The 20,584-nt window shown below is 37.8% G+C and overlaps 1 protein-coding gene across 1 annotated transcript; it reads left to right on the forward strand.

Annotated features, from left to right (window-relative positions):
* The first annotated feature begins 5,423 nt into the window (after positions 1-5,423).
* Positions 5,424-18,252, forward strand: LOC115210545 (zinc finger BED domain-containing protein 5-like). The gene is made up of 3 exons (XM_029779148.1): positions 5,424-5,997; positions 6,238-6,434; positions 18,214-18,252. The coding sequence occupies exons 1-3, from the start codon at positions 5,424-5,426 to the stop codon at positions 18,250-18,252; spliced, it is 810 nt and encodes a 269-aa protein (XP_029635008.1).
* Positions 18,253-20,584: the final 2,332 nt, after the last annotated feature.

Raw genomic sequence — 20,584 nt, forward strand, 5'->3', positions numbered from 1 at the left:
GCTTATCAAAATTGCCAGTTTCAAGTATATATAAATAAATATATAAAAATTCGCTGACTTCCAAGACAGTGCGAGAAAAAGGTGAGAGGGCGGAGGGGGTAAGGGAAAGAGTGAGAGAGATTTGAATATAATAAATCTCTAGTATTGTTTCTTTATTGTCCACAAGGGGTTAAACATAGAGGGGACAAACAAGAACAGGATGAAAGGATGAAAGGAAAAGTCGACTTCGGCGGAATTTGAACTCTGAACGTAAAGGCGGACGAAATACCTATTTCTTTACTACCTACAAGGGGCTAAACACAGAGAGGACAAACAAGGACAGACAAACGGATTAAGTCGATTACATCGACCCCAGTGCGTAACTGGTACTTAATTTATCGACTCCTAAAGGATGAAAGGCAAAGTCGACCTGGGCGGAATTTGAACTCCGAACGTAGCGACAGACGAAATACCGCTAAGCATTTCATCCGGCTTGCTAACGTTTCTGTCAGCTCGCCGCCTTGAATATAATAAATCTCTAGGAATACACTAGCAATATTTCTACATATAAACATTGACAGCATACCAATAACAGATGAGTTGTATATAATCAAATAAACACTATTTAACAAGAGGTGAACAAACAAACTATTTAATCAAGCCAGAGAATATTGTAGAAAGAAATTCAACAAGATAAATAGTTCAAACATTACATCGATTAAAATAAACAACATAGTATAAAGTATGAAACGTTAATCAAATGAATACTAGCTTAGCAAAGATTCTTCTTATTTCCACTTGTCGTTCTCTACGTGACCAACGAAAAAGTAATTCGCTTGCTTATTCCATAAAATAACAATTCGAATTGTTTGAATCTTCACATTTAACTATTTCTTATCTCAAATCAGGATAAAATACAAAACCTTCAGTCATTAATGTCAGCCAGCGTCAGAGCATCCACGAAATTCAAGTATGCGAATATATCAACGAGACGTCCGTTTTCTTTCTTCTCTGTCTATTCAAGATCTGGTCTTCTCACTCTCAAGTACTTCTTAGACCGGAGCAAAGCTCTCAACCTCAGTACCTCTATTCTCTCCTGCCTTCATGAGCTTGAGCTTGTTCGTACATCGAATTGTTTCTATTTCAACGGCACATTTTCCTAACAGATCACCTGGGTAACCATGGAGACTAAAAAAAAGCCTGAGCTACGCTAAATTTTTGCAGATTATGTCGAAGCTCAAGTCAGTGTTCTTACTCCTGAAATATATGGTAAATAACTCGATGATTGCATCGGAGCCACATCTCTTACCCATACTCAGCTGTGACCACATTCATCAACTTCGACTGTTTCCATCCAGCCTGTAACGAACTTCGTGAGTGAATATATCTTCTCTTGTACTTTCGGGGTACAAGTAAGCAATCACTAGCCGTTGCTTTAATAATCCAGATTCTCTACCAGTCAGAAACAACAAGACGCAGACGTAAAAGATATATATACTACTTTATTCTCTTTCTTGATAACAGTAACAATAAGTGGTTATCTGATGTCCTTGGTTCTGGGCGCGCAAGGCTGAAAGTTAATCGATTGTAATATTTACAATGTTCAGCCGCCAAAAACGGAACGGGTTAAAGATGGCGTCCGGAACAGGGAGCTGATGAATGTGGTCGGCAACAATTTGGTTAAAGGCCTTCGGCCGACTGCTATCAGAGCTGGACAGATAGAATATACGTGTAGTACCTTCGATAGCCATGTCCCAAGTCCCCGCTGACTGCTGCTAGCGGTCAAACGTTCTACGACCCCCTTGCCTTGGCTAACTACCACGTAGGCAAAAGGGTCGTGCTTCCGGTGGTTCGCGCATGCGCGAGAGGGCCCTTCCTTTCTGTGCCTTGGTGAAGGCACCAACACTCGCACGCGCGAAATAGAAAATGGACGGTGTGCGCGCGCGCACCGTTATAGGATCACTATAAGCCCTTGAGTTCACTTCTACCATTTCCTCCTTCTCTGTCATTTTCTTGACATCTCTGTCACCATCGATTATTCAAATCACCCTCTTTCTTTCTCTCTCTCTCTCTCTCTCTCTCTCTCTCTCTCTTCCCCTCTTTCTCCCTCTCTCTCATGCTCTCCACATCTATTTTCTATAAACCAACCAACTCTTTTTTCTCACCCCAACCACTCTAAATCTTCTATCCCTCACTCACAGTTGGTACGCCTTCACCACAATTTTGAAACCTAGTTCCACCTGATGGTTCTCCGATTTGTGCATAGATTTTATCTCCATACTCATATCAATAATGCCCTCTTCCGCACCCGTAACATTGATCGCATCTCTGCATTCACGCCCACACTTAGCTTGTCCTTGACTTTCCAACTTAATAACCTTATCTCTTCAACAGTCCATCTCGCGCACTGTTCCGCTCAGACTCTTCCATTCTCGTCATATTCTATGAGTGACCTATTTGTTGACCTGTTTGCGTGACCTATTTGTTCGACGTGTTTCCTCGGCAGCTTCATGCAACCTGAGATAGATCTGGAGTGAAGGACGTCGTCGCAGATTACCTCCACGTAAAGCTACGGTGGGCCGGTCATGTCGCAAGGTTCACAGACAATCGTTGGACGCGTGCAGTTGTTGAATAGTACCCGTGTGGACGGAAGAGACCTCTCGGAAGACCTCCAATCAGGTGGAAAGATGATTTAAGAAAGACGTTTGAAATAACGTGGAGGAGAATGGCGACAGCACGAGGGGAATGGAGAAAATGTTGTAGCCAGGGAGCCGACTCGGCGCCAAACAGCCTGGCCGATCCAGGTGATCCAGGTGATTTGTTCTTCTAACCCTCCTAATACCAAATCCGTGTCTTGTTTCTGCTCCCAAACGAATATTACATGCTCTTGCATCCAGAATACAGCTACGCTTCTTGGACCCAACCAGCGTCGCTTTCATGTCATTGACTATTTCACTTTCACCACTAAAAACATTATTTAAAACAGCGAGAAATTTCATTGAAGCAGTGAACCAGACGTACAATGATAAAAAGAGTCGATTTTGCAATATATAGTGTATTCATGAAAACATCATAACAAAAGAAACACATGTGCGACAGAGTTGATAAGAATGATAGAAGTGTTTCGTTGAATAATAAATCAAAAGATTATTTTACAATTATTAAATAGTAAAAGGCAGAATATTTCTTTGAAAGAACACGCAGCGTTTGGCATAACTCATGAAAAACGGATTGCAAGAAGAAGTGCTAGCAGACACATACGATCGGCTAAGTTTGAAAAAACAAGATCTTATCAAAGAAATAGTCTTTTATCCAAAACTTCGAGCGCGCTTTGAATAAAGAGTTTGCAACAAAGAGACTTAAAATCAGAATTGCACAAACTTCAATTTCATCTCTCTCTATATAAACGGCAGTTTGTCTGTGCGTTTTCTGTGTGTCTGTTTTCTCGTACCCTCACCCTGACCACGGCTTTCAACCGATTCTGATGAAACTTGACACACACATAGCCCAATGTCATAATTCAAAACTAACGCAGCGAAAATTTTGAAAAGTTCCCCCAGTTCTGAAAAAAATCGATAAATTCGACATGGGGTCGAGAATCAGAAACCCAAACCACAGACCGTCTAGGGGACGCAACTCCACCTTTTTTAACTCTGAAAAAAAATTTACCATCATTTTTTTTCTATTTTTTGGCTATAACTCTCTAAAAATGCTTTATAGTTATTTCCCTTACAAACCTGAGCAACGCCGGGCGATACTGCTAGTCTTGATATAAATTCAAGTTCTCGTAGCACTTCTGGAAAGTCATGTAAGAAGTGTCTTCTCAGCTACTTCCGTATTCGGTAAATGCAATGGAGAGCACTCACTATTTAGAGTAAAGCTATCTATTGGAAATTGAAGCTTCATAATATCTTATACCGAATTTTTCGTTGCCACTTTGTAGATGATTATGAAAAATGGTATATGAAATCCCATGTGTAGTGTGTAAACTTTACAATAGTTGAATAAGAAATGGATATATACTTGGCTTAACTCCGACATTCAATCAAATTAGTTGCGAAAACGTATTCACTAAGTTAACGAAGTAAAAATTTGATTACACTCCATAAATGAAACACTCGAAATTTTTTTATGATAATGAGCATCGAAAAATTTACTTACATATAGATCATATAGATCAGTGGTTTTCAACCAGGGTTCCGCGGAACCTTCGGGTTTCGCCAATACAGTCCAGGGGTTTCGTCAATACAGTCCAGGGGTTTCGCAAGAAGTTACATAAATGCTAAAATCGACAGTAATTTTTAATTATCCTGTGCAGATATCTATGTACATGTTAGGCCTACGTGTACATCTACGATTTGCACGCCAGCGTAGATGACCCGGATCCTTGGTGTGTATATGTAAGCTACGACGTGTACAACTACGAGTTACTCACCAGCGTAGATGACCCTGATCCTTGGTGTGTACATGTACGTGCACATCTATGAGTTGCATGCCAGCTTAGATGATGGTTTAGTTTTCTTTTGTAAAATACGAGTGACTATATTTGGAAGAAACATTTTAACTGCGTAAGCCATTTAGGTGTTGTTGTTAATACGCCTTTTAAAAGATCTTTAGCTTTTTAAAAGGCGTTTTTGTAAAATCTTTTTCTTGTATGACGTCTGTTAATATTTGGTCAAGATTAAATGTCAAGATTAAAAAATTCGAAAGAGAGTTGAATTATGTAGAAAAAAAAAAAGAAATAGGGAAACTGATACTAAATTATAAAATATGTAAATATGCATAAATATTAATTTCTTACAAATTTCTGAATTAGATCAATGAACAAATAAATGACATTTTAAATTCAAATCCGAAAATCTATTTTATTATTATATGCATATTGTTTGAGTGGCTGAGTGGTAAGTAGCTTGCTAACCAACCACATGGTTCCGGGTTCAGTCCCACTGCGTGGCATCTTGGGCAAGTGTCTTCTGCTATAGCCCCGGGCCGACCAATGCCTTGTGAGTGGATTTGGTAGACGGAAACTGAAAGAAGCCTGTCGTATATATGTATATATATATATATATATATATATATATATATGTGTGTGTGTGTGTATGTCTGTGTTTGTCCTCCTAGCATTGCTTGACAACCGACGCTGGTGTGTTTACGTCCCTGTCACTTAGCGGTTCGGCAAAAGAGACCGATAGAATAAGTACTGGGCTTACAAAGAATAAGTCCCGGGGTCGATTTGCTCGACTAAAGGCGGTGCTCCAGCATGGCCGCAGTCAAATGACTGAAACAAGTAAAAGAAAAAAAAATACCTTTTACTAAAAAACATTAATAAAAAAAGCTAAATTTTACATCATTAAACTCGTTACACTTTAATGATCATTTTGTCCTGCCACTATTAGGTTTGCTTTTATATATATATATACAATTCTGCTTACAGCCTTACAAGTATGGATAGATTTCCGAAAAAAAAAAAACTTAAGTTAGATACAGATGAAGAGACGCAGGGTCTGAGGCACTCTGTTGAAGCTGCAGCCACTGCCAGTGATGCTGCTTCGTCGAAATTACCAAGAAATGATGGAATTAACCCACAACTAAAAGTTCGTCAATATTGTGAAAACTACATAGCTCTGGGATTTACTTGGACTGGAAACCCAGACTGCTCTTCACCTTTGTGTACTGTTTCTGGGGAGAAGCTGGCTAATAGTGCTATGGCACCAGCCAAACTGAAACGACACTTAACGACTAAACATCCAGATTCGTCAGGCAAAAATGAACAATATTTTAAAAGAGAATTGGCATTTAATAAAAGGCAAGTTTCTATGTTTGCCAAAAAGTTCAAGTTGAGTGACAAAGGACAAGAAGCAAGTTATGCTGTGGCGGAGATAGTTGCAAGAAAAATGAAATTTCATACCATCGCTGAAACTGTAATTTTACCTGCATGCCAGGAAATAGTGAGGATAATGTTTGGAGAGGATGCTGTATCAGAGCTAAATAAAATTCCACTTTCTGACAACATAATAAGTAGGCGCGTTCAAGACATGTCATGAGACATTGAGTGCAATATTAAGTCAAAAACACTGAAACATAAGTTGTTTGCACTTCGAGTTGATGAAAGTACAGACATCACTGGTAAATCACAGCTCCTTGTATTTGTTCGTTTTACTAATGATGAAGCTATTGTAGAAGACGTCCTGCGTTGCAAAGAGTTGCCAGAAACAAGAAAAGGATAAGATATATTTGATGTTTTAAATTCATATTTAGAGTATTGTGGATTGAACTGGAAAAACTGTGTTGGTATTTGTACAAATGGTGCCCCTGCAATGACAGGATGTCTTAAAGGCTTTGTACCAATCGCACAAAAACAAAATCCAAATATTATCCATACTCATTGTTTCATTCATAGAGAAGCACTAGTTGCTAAAAATCTTGGACCTGAACTAAAATCTGCATTGGATATGGTAGTGAAAATAGATAATTACTTCAAAATGAGGCCACTTAAATGTCGGCAGTTTGCGAAACTTTGTGTGGGTATGGAAGCAGTGGAATGTTTCCTTGGGGTTCCACTCCAGCAGAAAGATTGAAAAGCACTGATATAGATGATCAGTTTATGAACTGTGCAGATCATGAATTTATGACCTGTGTAGATCACAGTTTATGAACTGTAGAGATCAAGAATTTATGAACTGCACAGATTACGATATTATGGACTGTACAAATCATCAGTTCACAAACCGTACAGATCGATAATTTATGGACCTTGAGGGTTACGAATTTATAGACCGTGCAGATTACCAGATTATGTGTCACAGATAATGGATAATGTCACACATTTTAAGAAGGGAGTGTAGTCGTTGAAATCTATTTTCAGCACTTGACTCGCGTTTGTTTTTATCAAAAGGAAAGGGGAAAAAAGGCAGAATAGACTTCGGTGAGATTTGAATTCAGATCGTGATGAGACACAACTATGTGTAACGAATAGCTTCCTAAATTTTAAGCCAGGATCCAAAACCGAAACTACATTTTCCTAGAAGTTCTTTCCTATTGTTCAAGGCTTTTGCACTAAGAAACTCACGAGTGTCTATTGTTAACCTGCCTATTGTTAACCTTTCGCCTGAGACTTTGGCCAGGGCAAATAGGAAATAGAAAATTCTCTGTTTGTCATGACCTAATTTAGAAAATATATAAACACGAAACCCCAAATCGGTTCTCTCTCTTTAGTTGCTTGGTACCTAGCCGAAGAACACTTCATGTATGGCCAGTCATCGCACTAAGTCGCAGCTTTCTCCTTCTCTACTTGTCTAAATTCTCTTACTTTATCTCTCTCCTTTTTCCATTTTCTTTTCTAGCAGCCAACAAAAGATAAAGTTAACTACCTAGAGAACGGATAACAGAACGGCAAATAATCTATGTATAACAACTCGAAGGGGTATCTTATATTGTAACGATGATAATAACAATAAAAGAGCCATTTCAGTTGATAATATTTTTTCCTCCTCTCATTTATCTGCTATATATCAGTCGTTATATATATATATCTGTATAATCTGTCCAGATTCTGTCATCCAATGTCTTTTAACATTGGTACGAGAAAAAAATGTGTGCAAAACGTGTTGCCCATTAAGTTAAACCATAATACTTGAACGGTGTGTATATTATTTACCCTGCTCACACCATCTCAGCCCGAAGGGTTAATAACAAAATCAACTCCGGCGTGATTTATATACAGTTCGTAAAGAGACGTAGTTTAGAATTGCAAACTATTTTATCCGGCATCTTACTGATTCTGCTAATTAAAAATATTTTAAAAAAGACGAAAATAAATCCATGGCAACCTCAAGCAGGTTGCTAAGAAAAGGAAATGATGGCAGAAGGCAATTAGTTCTGTTGCATTGTCTTGTGTACATATGCAAGTACACGTGTGAAAAATGTGTGTATGGGTGAGTGTGTGTGTAAAGGTGGGATAATATGCGCAGTAAAGTGGGTTTATGCGAGAGAATAGCAAGAGAGAAAGAGAGAGAGAAGGGGAGGGAAAAGGACGAGAGAGAAGTAGACTTGTGCATGTGTACATGTACATAATACATGCATGTATATATATACATATATATGTATACGCACACACACACACACACACACATACATATATATACATATATATACATATATATATTTATACATAGATACATATATATATTTATACATACATATATATCTATCTATATATACATACATATATATACATACATACATACATATATACATACATGCATACATACATACATACATACATACATACAAACAAACATACATACATACATATACAAACAACGCACATACGCATATATATATATATATATATATATATATATATATATATATATATATATATATATGCATGCGTGCTCACGAGAAAACGTGTATGCATACGTATGCATGTGAGTGCGCCATAACGTGTTAGTGTAAATTCCAATTTAAGATAGAATTAAATGCATCATTACCAGTCTTCTTTACAAAAGAAAGCTTACAAAAGCAGTAAAAAAAAACAAAACAGCAACAGCGCCGCAGTAGCGATAGAAACAGATGCGTCAGTATGGCAATGTTCCTGCTCGGAAGAAAAATCAGGCAAATGGAACAAATCAGTTAATATGGAAATATTGTTATTTTCCTGCATTTGATGGCCTTGAGACGTTCACTGACTTTCAGTGGTAGCATGAAAATAATAGAACCGTTCAAATCCTACACTTATTATAGAACGTTGGTTTCAAATTTTGGCACAAGGCCAGCAAATTGGGGGAGGTGTTAAGGTGATTACATCGACCCCAGTTCATCACTGGTACTTATTTTATCAACCCCGAAAGGATGAAAGACAAAGTTGACCCCGCTGTACTCTTTCACCACAACTTTCTCTCACACTTTCTTCCTACTTCTGCCACTAAGGTGTGGTAAGCTTTCAGACCCTAGTCTAGATTGAGAATCCTCTGTACCCCAGGATGGTTCAGCTCTCCACTCGTTAAAAGCCACCGTTTACGGAATGAGGGTAACAACGTAGCTTTCGCGCCCATGCAACCGCCAGTCTATCGCGTGTGGTGGGTGGATCTTCAAGTTGCCGCACGCATTCTTAGTAGCTTAGAGTAGGCTCGAATTAGAGATTAATCTTTGTGACTAATGGCGTGAGTCCTGATTAGAAGAAGAAGACAACAAATAGAACAATAACAACAGTTTTTTTTTTATATAATACAAACGTGTCATTCGAAAAAGATTCTTGATTGTCTATTGTGTCCGCTGACGTATACTCCAGTAATTTACGTTGCTATCACCTCCAAACTGAATAATATTATCGGGAGGGTTGAAATTGCGATAATATTTTGGTCGACAGCTGACGAAGAGTAATGTTGTTTGCGTTTTGCGTTCCTCTCTGTGTATATATATATATATTTTATTCTTTTATTTGTTTCAGTCATTTGACTCTGACCATGCTGGTGCACCGCCTTTAGTCGAGCAAATCGACCTCAGAACTTATTCTTTGTAAGTCTAGTACTTATTCTATCGATCTCTCTTGCCGATGGGGACGTAAACACACTAGCATTGGTTGTCAAGCGACGTTGGGGGGACAAATACAGACACGTTTGCGTTTTGCGTTCCTCTGTGTGTGTGTGTGTGTGTGTGTGTGTGTGTGTGTGTGTGTGTGTGTGTGTGTGTGTGTGTGTGTGTGTGTGTGTGTGTGTGTGTGTGTGTGTGTGTGTATACTCTTTTACTCTTTAACTTGCTTCAATCATTTGACTGCGACCATGCTGGAGCACCGATTTCTTGTCGAACAAATCGACCCTAGGACTTGTTCTTTGTAAACCTAGTACTTATTCTATCGGTCTCTTTTTGCCGAGATACTAAATTACGGGGACGTAAACACACTAACATCGGTTGTCAAGTGATGCTGGGTCTATCTTATTTCCAAACAATTCTCTCGGTCTTGCACATCTCTCTTTGTCAATTATAATTGCCTTGGTGTTTTCTGGATAATATTCCGTTGTTAGCTTCATTCTCACTACCGACTTCATTTTGGTTATTCTCTTTTCAATTTCCGTGTTTTTCGAATATGTCATCATATGCCATTTCTTTTTTTATTCCTTTTTTGTTACTTGTTTCTGCATTTCCACTTGATTTTCCACGTTGGCTTCCCTTGTTGATATTGTTGGTATCTCCTCCTGTGTCTCTTTCTGCTTATTTTCCTTCCTTTTCTTTAGTGGACTCTTTGGCGATGAGTCCATGCTTTCCTTCCTTTTCTTTTTTCTATTTACCACCGTATATTCCTCCTCCACCTTCTCCGGACACTTCTCACTCACTGGGGTCGCCACTTCGGCATTTTGCTCCTGCTTGTCACCCAGTTGCTGCCACCAGCCACATCTCCTCAATCTCCGGGGGCAGAAGTACCCACTCTGGTGTCCTTAGCGCCACAGTGAAGTAGTTTATCGTGTCTTGTTCGCTCGCGAACCTTACCTCCACTGTGCCGTACTTTTTCCCTCTGGTATTGAATATTGTAAGGCTTTTTACCTCCTTTAAACATTCCTGTATGGATTCCACCGTAGCTATTTCAATTCTTTTCGTTTCCGTGGACAGCGTTCTATATACTAACTAGCAGCATAGCCCGGCGTTGCCCGTGTATGTAAGAAACTTTGTCGATAAGCAATGCCCTTTACCTTTTTACCCTTTTTTGTACTCATTGAACCGTTATTTTGTAAAATGAAGCCTAAAAGGCATTAAGGCATTGTTCCCTTGCATGCATGAAGAAAATCTATGACAGTCAAAGTGCATTTTCTGGTTTTGTTTAGCACACCCAATCCAGTTCTGTGGGATCAGTGTCACGACGGGAACGCATGGGTTGGGAGTTTGACAGGCAGAGGTGATAAGGTTGCACATGCCGGCCCTTTTGGCACCGCCCCCGCCCCTAACCCAAGTTGGGTTCGGACCACAGCTAAGCCCTACCTAATCCTAACTTAAGTCTAGCGAAAGGGGGCTCGGGAGCCTCTAGTAGGCAACGACTAATCCCGATCTAGTCCTTTCCCTCTAGGGAACGAAGGCGCATGTGTGCCTGAAATCCGCCAACTATTTAACAAAAGTCAGTTTTGTAGGGTTCGCATGGTCGGTCTCAAAGTGATATGGTTTTGTCTATTTCTCCCAATACTTGTTAAATGCATTGACAAAAGGTCGTTAGTTTGACATTTAATGCAAACTTGATGTCCAACATTGGTGTAGGAAAAATCTATGTGAACTTTCAAAAAATATTGCAGAAAAATCGGTTTGCTATGTGTGCCACATATGATGTAATAACGTATCCTATTGGAATAAAAAGGGCCATATAGCTCCTTGGAGCAGACATGATGCTCGCTGTGAATTTCAAAAAAAATTCCTGCCAATTTGTTAAAAATATTGTCGAAAATATGTCATCTTGAATTTGAACGCGATTTCCCAAAATGGCATGATTTTATCGATTTTTTCTTATGGTAAGGCATTGCATGGAAAACTAACATCAGAATTAAGTTCCTTAGGGTAACATTAAGCTTCACCATGAGTTTGGTGAAAATCGATTGCAAGTTGCGAAAACTACAACGGAAAATGTGTTGCATATGATAAGCTTAGATTCTCGACCCATGTCGAATTTATCGATTTTTTTCAGAACTGGGGGAACTTTTCAAAATTTTCGCTGCGTTAGTTTTGAATTATGACATTGGGCTATGTGTGTGTCAAGTTTCATCAGAATCGGTTGAAAGCCGTGGTCAGGGTGAGGGTACAACCTGACAAACACACAGACAGACAGACAAACTGCCTTTTATATATAGAGAGATGTCAGCTTCGTCACACTAGCTGTGAATTCTTGTGGCGGGGTCAACCTCAAACTGGTTCCCTCATTTTCGATCAGTTTGTTAAACTCCTTTAGCTTCTTTTTCTCCATCTTCACCTGTCGAACCTGTAACATGTCTGCAGTTAAACTACTTCCAGTGGCTGAAGCATAGCTACCGGCTGGAAATGGTTCGCTTTCCATCCTTCCTTTTTTCACTACTTTACCCATAAATGCGGGAGAAAACAATTATATATTCACAGGCAATAAAAACAGCAACTAATAATTCAACGATTTAACAATGAGGTTCAACAATTAGGTTCACCCTTACGGGAGACCTTTAACAAATAATTAACAATGTGACTCACGTTTAACAGGGAAAAAAAAATGATTAAACCAATTAGAAAAGAACACCTTTAGCTGCCTCGACATTTCGCTGAGTTCTTATTTATTGTAATCGGTTAGTCCACCTTCAATCACCTCCTCCCATAACGTCCCTTTTTGAAAATTTAGCTCTGCGCGGAGCTTCATATCTTTTGTGTTTAGGGTCTATTTCAAGTACTTCTGTTCGTTTTCTTTTTCTCGTATTTGAATGTGTAGTTTCCACAATTTGACGAGGTATTGGTACATCAAACGTATCATAAAAGACTTCTATCAGAATTTCGTTTCTTGTAACCGTTTCTTCAGTAAGCCTTTTTTTTAGTTGATTTATATGTCTCTTATGTTCATGGTTTTGGCCTTTTACCAAAAATAACACTTTCCCAATCTGTTTAGTCTTCCCACATTTCTTTACCGTTTTTATACATTTTAAAGAAAACTTTGTGACCAATTTTGAAAAATTTTATCTTATATTTGTTGTCTGATATTTTTCTTTTTCTTTTTTATCCGGTAGCAACTTGTCGAACACTGATCTAAACTTCCTAACGAACATTAATTTCGCAGGTTCACTTAACGATTCACATTACCTTGTGGTAGACAGTTTTTCTGAGTGACATGAAGTACAGTAAGTTTTTTACACGAATTGTTTGCCAGATATGGTATTCTTGATACCATTGTGTCTAAAAATGGAACTCAGTTTACTGTAGATGAGGTCAAGAAATTCTGTAAAATGTTCTCTATCAAACATGTGACAACTCCACCGTATCATCTTAGGTCAAATGGACAAGCGGAGCGTTTTGTCAATACATTTAAGAGGGCTTTAAAGAAAGCGAACAACGAAATAATGGATGACCTAGCACCATATAAGAATGGGAGTAAAGTTTATAATTTATGCACCGCCGAAAAGATACTTTTATTCGTGTGCTCGAAGCAATCAGATATCTATCCTAATTCAAAATCAGAAAACTGGTAAAATGTAGACACAAGCGAAAAGTCATCTGGAGACCTTCATCGGAACTGTCCTGAAAGGGCAATTAATCTAATTACCGCTCCTCGGTACCTAGATGATGTATATGCATGGTTGCAGACTCTACTACCACAGCACCGGACTTCACTCTCTTACACATGCTATTCACAACTTGAACATTCCATCTAATTGCCTCTCAAGTCTCAATTGTCCCATATGTCTTCTGTTGGTTCTACAACTGTCTAGTTAGCTATAGAACGAACAGAATTATGGGACAATTATACTTCCACTATCAACCTAACTACTTGTCTGCATTCTATCTATCTTTCTGTCTGTTTGTCTATCTGTCTCTGGCATGCAGCAGCAACAGAGTGGTGTACAGTACGTCACGGTGAACATTTAGATAAAATTTTCTTTTTCTCAAAGACAAAAATACAATAAATCTTACTCATTGTTGTTGTTCTTGCTATGAGCTAAACTTCCGACCGTATCCGGTGTGAAAATCTATGAAAACATCCCGCCAACGAGTTTCACCCATTTCTCGTCTTTTTGAACCGTAGTTCCCTATCACATCGCACCATTGTGCCATTTGTTGACGGAATTCTTTCTGCCACGTTTTCAATCAATTCTGGTCTACTCCTGGGTTCGGTTTTCCTCTCCAATCTTTCCATTCTATATATCAATGACCTACTTACAGCCAACAAGCCAACAATACTCACTCTTGTGCTTGTATCACAATATTCATTTCTTTCTAACTTTCCCCAGCCATGAACTATCCGCAATCAAACCAACACACAACAAGCCAAACCTGTATTGTTTGATTCTATAAACGAAAACATCGGAAGTATCCTCCAGCAAAAAATCTCGAGAACTACTCATATTAATTTTATATCCTGGAGCTGGATAAATAATTTAACGAAGCAGGGGGAAAGAAAGTATTCACATGACGTGTTCCTATTACTGTTACACGAGGTTAAACGCTCTCTGTCAACGGCCCAGTGAACAGCTTACCCTGAACTGTTGACAGTTCTTTATTTTATAATAGCAATGTATCAGTTTACTTTCAGTCACTTGGGGTGATCGGAATCTTTCCACAACATCTCCCCTTCTTAGAATTAGTCTCCCCAAACTCCTTCCCCTTTGAGATTTAAACTCCGCTCAGAGCTTTGATATCTCTTACGCTTAAGGTTCAATTCCAGTGGTTCCGTTCTTTTCCGTTTTCTGGCGCTAGAACGTGTAGTTTCAAATTGTTTGGGTGTCGGTACCTCAAGCGTGTCGTACAATATTACCATGGGGATTTCATTTCTCGTGTCTTTTTTCTGTGGATCTTTATTTAAGTTGGTTAATATGTCTTTTATGTTTGACATTTTCCCCTTTTGCCAGGAATAACATTCTTCCAACTTGTTTAATGATTTCACTATATTCCCAGCTTTCTATTTTCCATATTTTTAGGTTTAAAAAAAAACTTTGTTACCTCACTTGAAGAATTTTGAAGTATATTTGTGGTTCGCCTTTTTTCTATTTTCACTCGATATCAGGTTATCAAAGACGGATCTGATCGTTTTAGCAAGCATAATTCTACGGGTGACATTCCAGACGATGTATTCGGATTAGGTGTTACTCGGTACACTCTTAAAAATTGTTGAAATGCAAGGTCGTCCATCAATTCATTGTTCACCTTTTTCAACGCTCTCTTGAAAGTGTCAACAAAAGGCTCACTTGTTCATTTGATCTTGGATGATACAGCGGAGTGGTGATATGTTCGATGACGAACATTTTACAAAATTTTCTGAACTCGTCTGAAGTAAATTGAGTTCCATTATCAAACACACTGATATCAGGAATACCATATCTGGCGAACAATTCGTGTAAAAGACTTACTGGAACCGCAGATGTCGACTTTTTACACATATACACTTTAGGCTGAGTTGAAAAACTGTCCACTACAACAGTGTAATATGAACCCTTAAGTGGATCTACGTAATCATCATGCAGTCTGGACCATGGTATATCTGTTTTTTGGCCGCGGTTGCCTTTTAGCGGTAGGTGATTTTGCAACTAGGGCACACCCTCTACATACTTTCACTAATTCTTCAATGTCACGGTCCATTGTTGGCTGATATACATAACTTCTCATTAATGATTTCATCCTCGAAATCCCAGGGTGACCAATGTGAAATTCCTTTAGTAATCGCTTTTGTAGTGTGGCAGGCACTACGACTCTGTGCATACATCAACACACCGTCACACATTGAGAATGAGCTCGCATTTGTGTTGCGCATATTTTTTTTTATCTCTTTTAGCCTTCATCATTTCTTTCATTTTTCTAATGAATTTATCCTTTTCCGATTTTAATTTTATGTCTTGTAATGTGACTGGCAGTTCACGCATGACGTTACACAAAACATTTCTAATTTCATTTTCCGCTCGCAACGCAGCAATCACAATATCTTCAAATGGTTCAGTGTTTTTTTTAAATCAGTCTTGATAAACAATCAGCGTGTCCTGATTTCTTAGGTGGTATAGACTCCATCATAAAATCACAGTTTAATAATATAGCACCCCAGCGTTGCAACCTATTAGCAGTATGGGTAGGGGTTCCTTTCTTCGACCTATTTATATATAATAACGGACGATGATCAGTCTGTAGTCTCAAACTTCTACCATGTAAAAATTTATGAAATTTTTTTTACGGCAAAAATAATCACTAGAGCATCTTTTTCGATTTGGCTTTAATTCTTCTCTGCTGATGTCAGAGAACGTGAGGTATGAACCACCGCCTTTGTATTACCATCTTTAAACTTAAGTAACATTACTGCTCCTATACCGTACTCAGAGGCATCTGAAGCTACTATAATCTCCACAGCGTGCTAACAACAAATCAGATGTTAATATTTTTTAAATCTCGTCGAACACCTGACAATTTTCAGACCCATTCCACTTTACATCTTTTTGATAGACTATTTAGTGGAGCTCTTACCTTATGCATATTTGGAATGTAATTTTGGTAATAATTTGCTAGTCCCAAAAAAGCTTGTAAGGTCGCTATATTTGTTGGAGGGGACATATTTTGAATTGTGACTACTCTCGACGGATCTGGTCGACGTCAGGTCCATTTCTGTCAATGATTTGTCCTAAGTATTTTATTTTTGCTAAGAAAAATTCACACTTTTCTTCACTCAAAGAAAAACCGTAATCCCTAATTTTTCGAACACATATTTTACGTGCTGTAAGAGTTGGTCCTGGGATTCGCTTTTTAGTAGTATATCATCCAGATATGGAATTGCGAATTCACAGTCTGCTAACATTGCATCGATAATCTGTTGAAAAATCGCCGGTGCGACTTTTAAGTTAAATGGTAACCTGTTGTATTTGTTAGGTATGTAGTGGATTTTGCATGCATGAAGTGGATTCGATCCACCATAGCCAAATTTAAATTAACACTGCAACAGAACTTTTCCCATGGTGGAACAATGGTTTTTCTCTGACAGCAGTTTTACATTTTCCAGATGCCTTTAGCTAGGCTGAAATAATGTCTTCCCCACTCGACCCTTTCTAACCTCTTCTACTTCACCAAAAGCTAGAATAGAGATAACAAGACCACCAACTAAATCTATTGTTCTCAATGATATATCTATTCTTCTGGATAGTTATATAAGCAAGCACACCCCAAGCAAAAATCAGTTAATCACAGTTGTTGACGATTCAACGAGTCCAGTCACATGGTAACGACTGAACGAAGTCTGGATCTTTTCATTTTGAAGGCCAGATTTTCAGGTTTTTCTAGTTAACTAAATAATTTGAAACTTCGTATACTGGTAGAAAGTATCAAAAGAAAACATTAATTTCAACTAGTTTTTTTGAGAAAAATGTATTTTATAAGTTTAAACGTAGTTTAAATCTGCGAATTTTAACCAATCGTATTGTCTGTTTTGATCTGAAATTATTAGCTGCATAGTGTTACTGTGACGTAGACAGCTATTTTGTGAAAATTTTAAACAACGGGGGTAAGAAGTAAGCAAACAGCTGTGGTAGATGTGGTTATCATGGCAGTGGTGGTGGTGGTGGTAGTGTAGTGGTGACAGTGGATGTGTATGATGGCAGCAATTATAGTGTTGGTGTTTTTGTAGAGGTGGTGGTGGTGGCGGCAGTGGATGATGATGATGGTAGTAGTGGCATTGATTATGTTAGGATGTCTCAGTGGTGGTTGTGAAGATGATTCTGATATTGATAGTCTTTGCATTGAGGTGGTGGCAGAGTCAGAGTAAATAATAAGAGCCCAGTTAACTCAAGATTCTTAAATTTCGGAGATCATAAGATAGAGAGCAAGAAGTTAAAAGTTCCAATACTGGCCCAATTCCTACACCCCAGATTCTTCAACTATTTTATAAGAAAGGGGTTAATGGCAGGATAGGGATTCAGCTTAAAAATAAATTGTATAACAAAAAATACATAAATAAATAACTGCTCCAACGATGTAATTTTAGTATGTGTGTATGTATGTATGTATGTATGTATGTATGTATGTATATGTATGTATGTATGTATGTATGTGTGTGTGTGTGTGTGTGTGTATGGATCAAAACAGTTTGATTCAAATTCTGTGGTACTTATATATTCATACATACATATACATGTAGATGTATATAACATATATATATATATTGTATGTAAACATCTTTTATATATATATAATGTATGCATCTATAATACACACACATTATAAATATATATACATATATGCATATGCATTAGAATATGTATGTATAGGTATATATATATATATATATATATATATATATATATATATATATATATATATATATGCATATGTTTGTATACATGTGTGTATAGCTATTTAGGATCTACACAAATTTTATATATACTCCACGAAGTTTGAAAGTGTTTAGTTAGAAAAAATTATTTTTTAAATCTGTAGGTCAAAAGGTAAAGATCCGGTATTTTAAATTTTTGTTGCATTTCTAATCTTTCTGATGTCTGAGGATGGATATTTATGCGTATGAATCTTTTTATTTTTATTTTGTTTCAAATATAATTCTAGGGAACTGAAAAAGCTGTGTACGATGCCAAGCGAATTTAGCTGTTTACGATAAGCGGATGTTTACGTTTTAGCTATATACATGTTTACGTTAACTACATCACAAAATAGCTGTTTACGTCACAGTAACAATATTTTGAGAGGCAGTAAATGATATGAAGTCGAAACAAAGAATACCATTGGTTAAAATTCGAATTATTAAACAACGTTAAACTTAGAAATTACAATTCCGTTTTCATTTTGGTTTACAATTATGTTTTCTTTTGACACATTCTACCAGTATACGAAGTTTCAAATTGTTTAGTTAACTAGGAAAATCTAGCCTTCAAAATGAAAAGATCCCGAAGTCTTGCTGATCACTAGCTCTAATTCTGTTCTCTTTCAACATCATTCTATCTCTCTCTGTATTTACTACTAAACAATGAAGAGGACACTAAAACAAACTTTACTTCGCATGCCTTTGGATTTATCAAAATCTGCCCGTCGAGGCAAGGTATTGTAACGTAACGGTAAATAAATATTTCCTTAAAACTTCATGCATTGTTCATTTTTCACATCCTACAGTATGCAATTATCGTTACAACTGCTGACTCCGACATTTCATAATAATGTTTACAAATCAATATCTCCCGTTACAATTGGTGAACCCAAACAAGAGAATTGCAGCCTTCCCAAGAACTAACCGCTACGATTGGTGACCCCGAATTTAGAGCATTCATCGTCTAATTTGTAGGGACGTGTCAGAGAGAGCCAATTTAGAAAATATGTAGCGGACTGGTTGTGGTGAGCCATATCAATTCGATACGATGTAGCCCACTACTAAATGTAGCGTATAGATGTAACGCTTCAAGGTTCTCATGTCGGAGTAACCAGTGTTCATCGAAGAATTAATACCAAGAAGGAAGAAATGTTATTTACCTATATTTATTCGTTTACCCGACAGGTTGTTACAGAGACAGTAGCAATTCTAGGATGACTCGCTGGTTAGTAGTTGATATGTAGAAAAAGGCTGTCTGTCAGTAGAGCGGGAAGGAGTAAGGTAGTCATGGTGCTGACTAGAAAGGAAGAAAGGGTAAAGGCGGTATCGCCTTTCTTACGGCCAAAAGCCAAAAGCATGTCGATCGAAGGGCGAAAGGAAGTGCTGCTCTTGGTTAAGGCTGATGCAAAAGTGAGTATTGCTCCTTGGTCTGGCTGACACAAAAGAGCCGGTGTTGCTTCTTGGTCATAGCTGACACATAAGAGGAGGAGATAGAAAATTCTCTCTGGTCAGTAGTGTAGGTCAAACCTTAAACAAAAGACTGACTTTCCTTGACTAGTACAGGTCCAAGGGGACGGAGTGTTTCCTCATCAATCATCTAGTGTGAAGGATTTCCCGCTCGTTTTGACAAGCAACAAGCCGGTGGATATGGTTTCAAATCTCAGGCAGGGTCAAGCTAGAACCCAACAAATATCTTGCCACCGTTTAATTTCACAAATATGTTCTTCGGAGTAGGTAGCGAACAGTGGAACGTTTTTAGACATTCGTTTAAACCAGTGGAAAAATCAGCGCACACTCTGTTTTATTATTCTTTTTCTTAACGTGCACAGTTGGTGATGACCATTGACTCCATGCCACTTTTTGGATAACTCCAATTTTTTCTAGTCTTTCTAACTCCAACGCTGCAAAAAGTACTGTTCGTTTTTGTTTAAATACCGGTATGACGCTTTCTTTTACTTCAAACTTCACCCTTGTTTTGGTGCACAGACCTAATTCATCAGACAGAACTTCAGGAAAATTAAAAAAAAATTTTTTTTTAAATTCGTCTGACGACTTATATGTACTGGCGGAAAAAACATTCATATTTTTACAGAAAAGATTTATGGGGACGTTCCATAAGTTAAATAATTCCATCCACTCTGTTCCGAATAAATTTGTCGTTTTATTCAACACAAAAACTTTGGCTTTTAAGGTTTTCCCATGAAATGTATCGTCATTAATTATTCGCCCTTAAAATGTAATTTTTTTCCTGAAACACCACGTGCCATTTTCGAAGTTTCTTTTAATCTAGGTCTCCCGATTTCCCCCCATGTATCTGTGTTAATTATCGAGATATCACTGCTCGTATCCAAATGTAATTTTACGTTTGTGTTATTATACACATATTTCCTTTGCGGCTCGTTCGTATTTCTTGTCACCGAAAACCTGTTTACGTATTTTATTTTTCTGTTTAACCGTTTTTAGGTTTTGTTTTACAGAGTGATTTCTTATGATCTACCTTACCATACTTAAAACATTTTATATTCCTAAACGGACACTTACTTTTAAAATGTAGACCATCGCACCCATAACATGGATTCGGCCTTGACATATTTTTCTTTTTTCATATCCGTTACC

Source organism: Octopus sinensis, linkage group LG4, assembly GCF_006345805.1.
Source record: "Octopus sinensis linkage group LG4, ASM634580v1, whole genome shotgun sequence".
Classification (NCBI taxonomy): domain Eukaryota; kingdom Metazoa; phylum Mollusca; class Cephalopoda; order Octopoda; family Octopodidae; genus Octopus; species Octopus sinensis.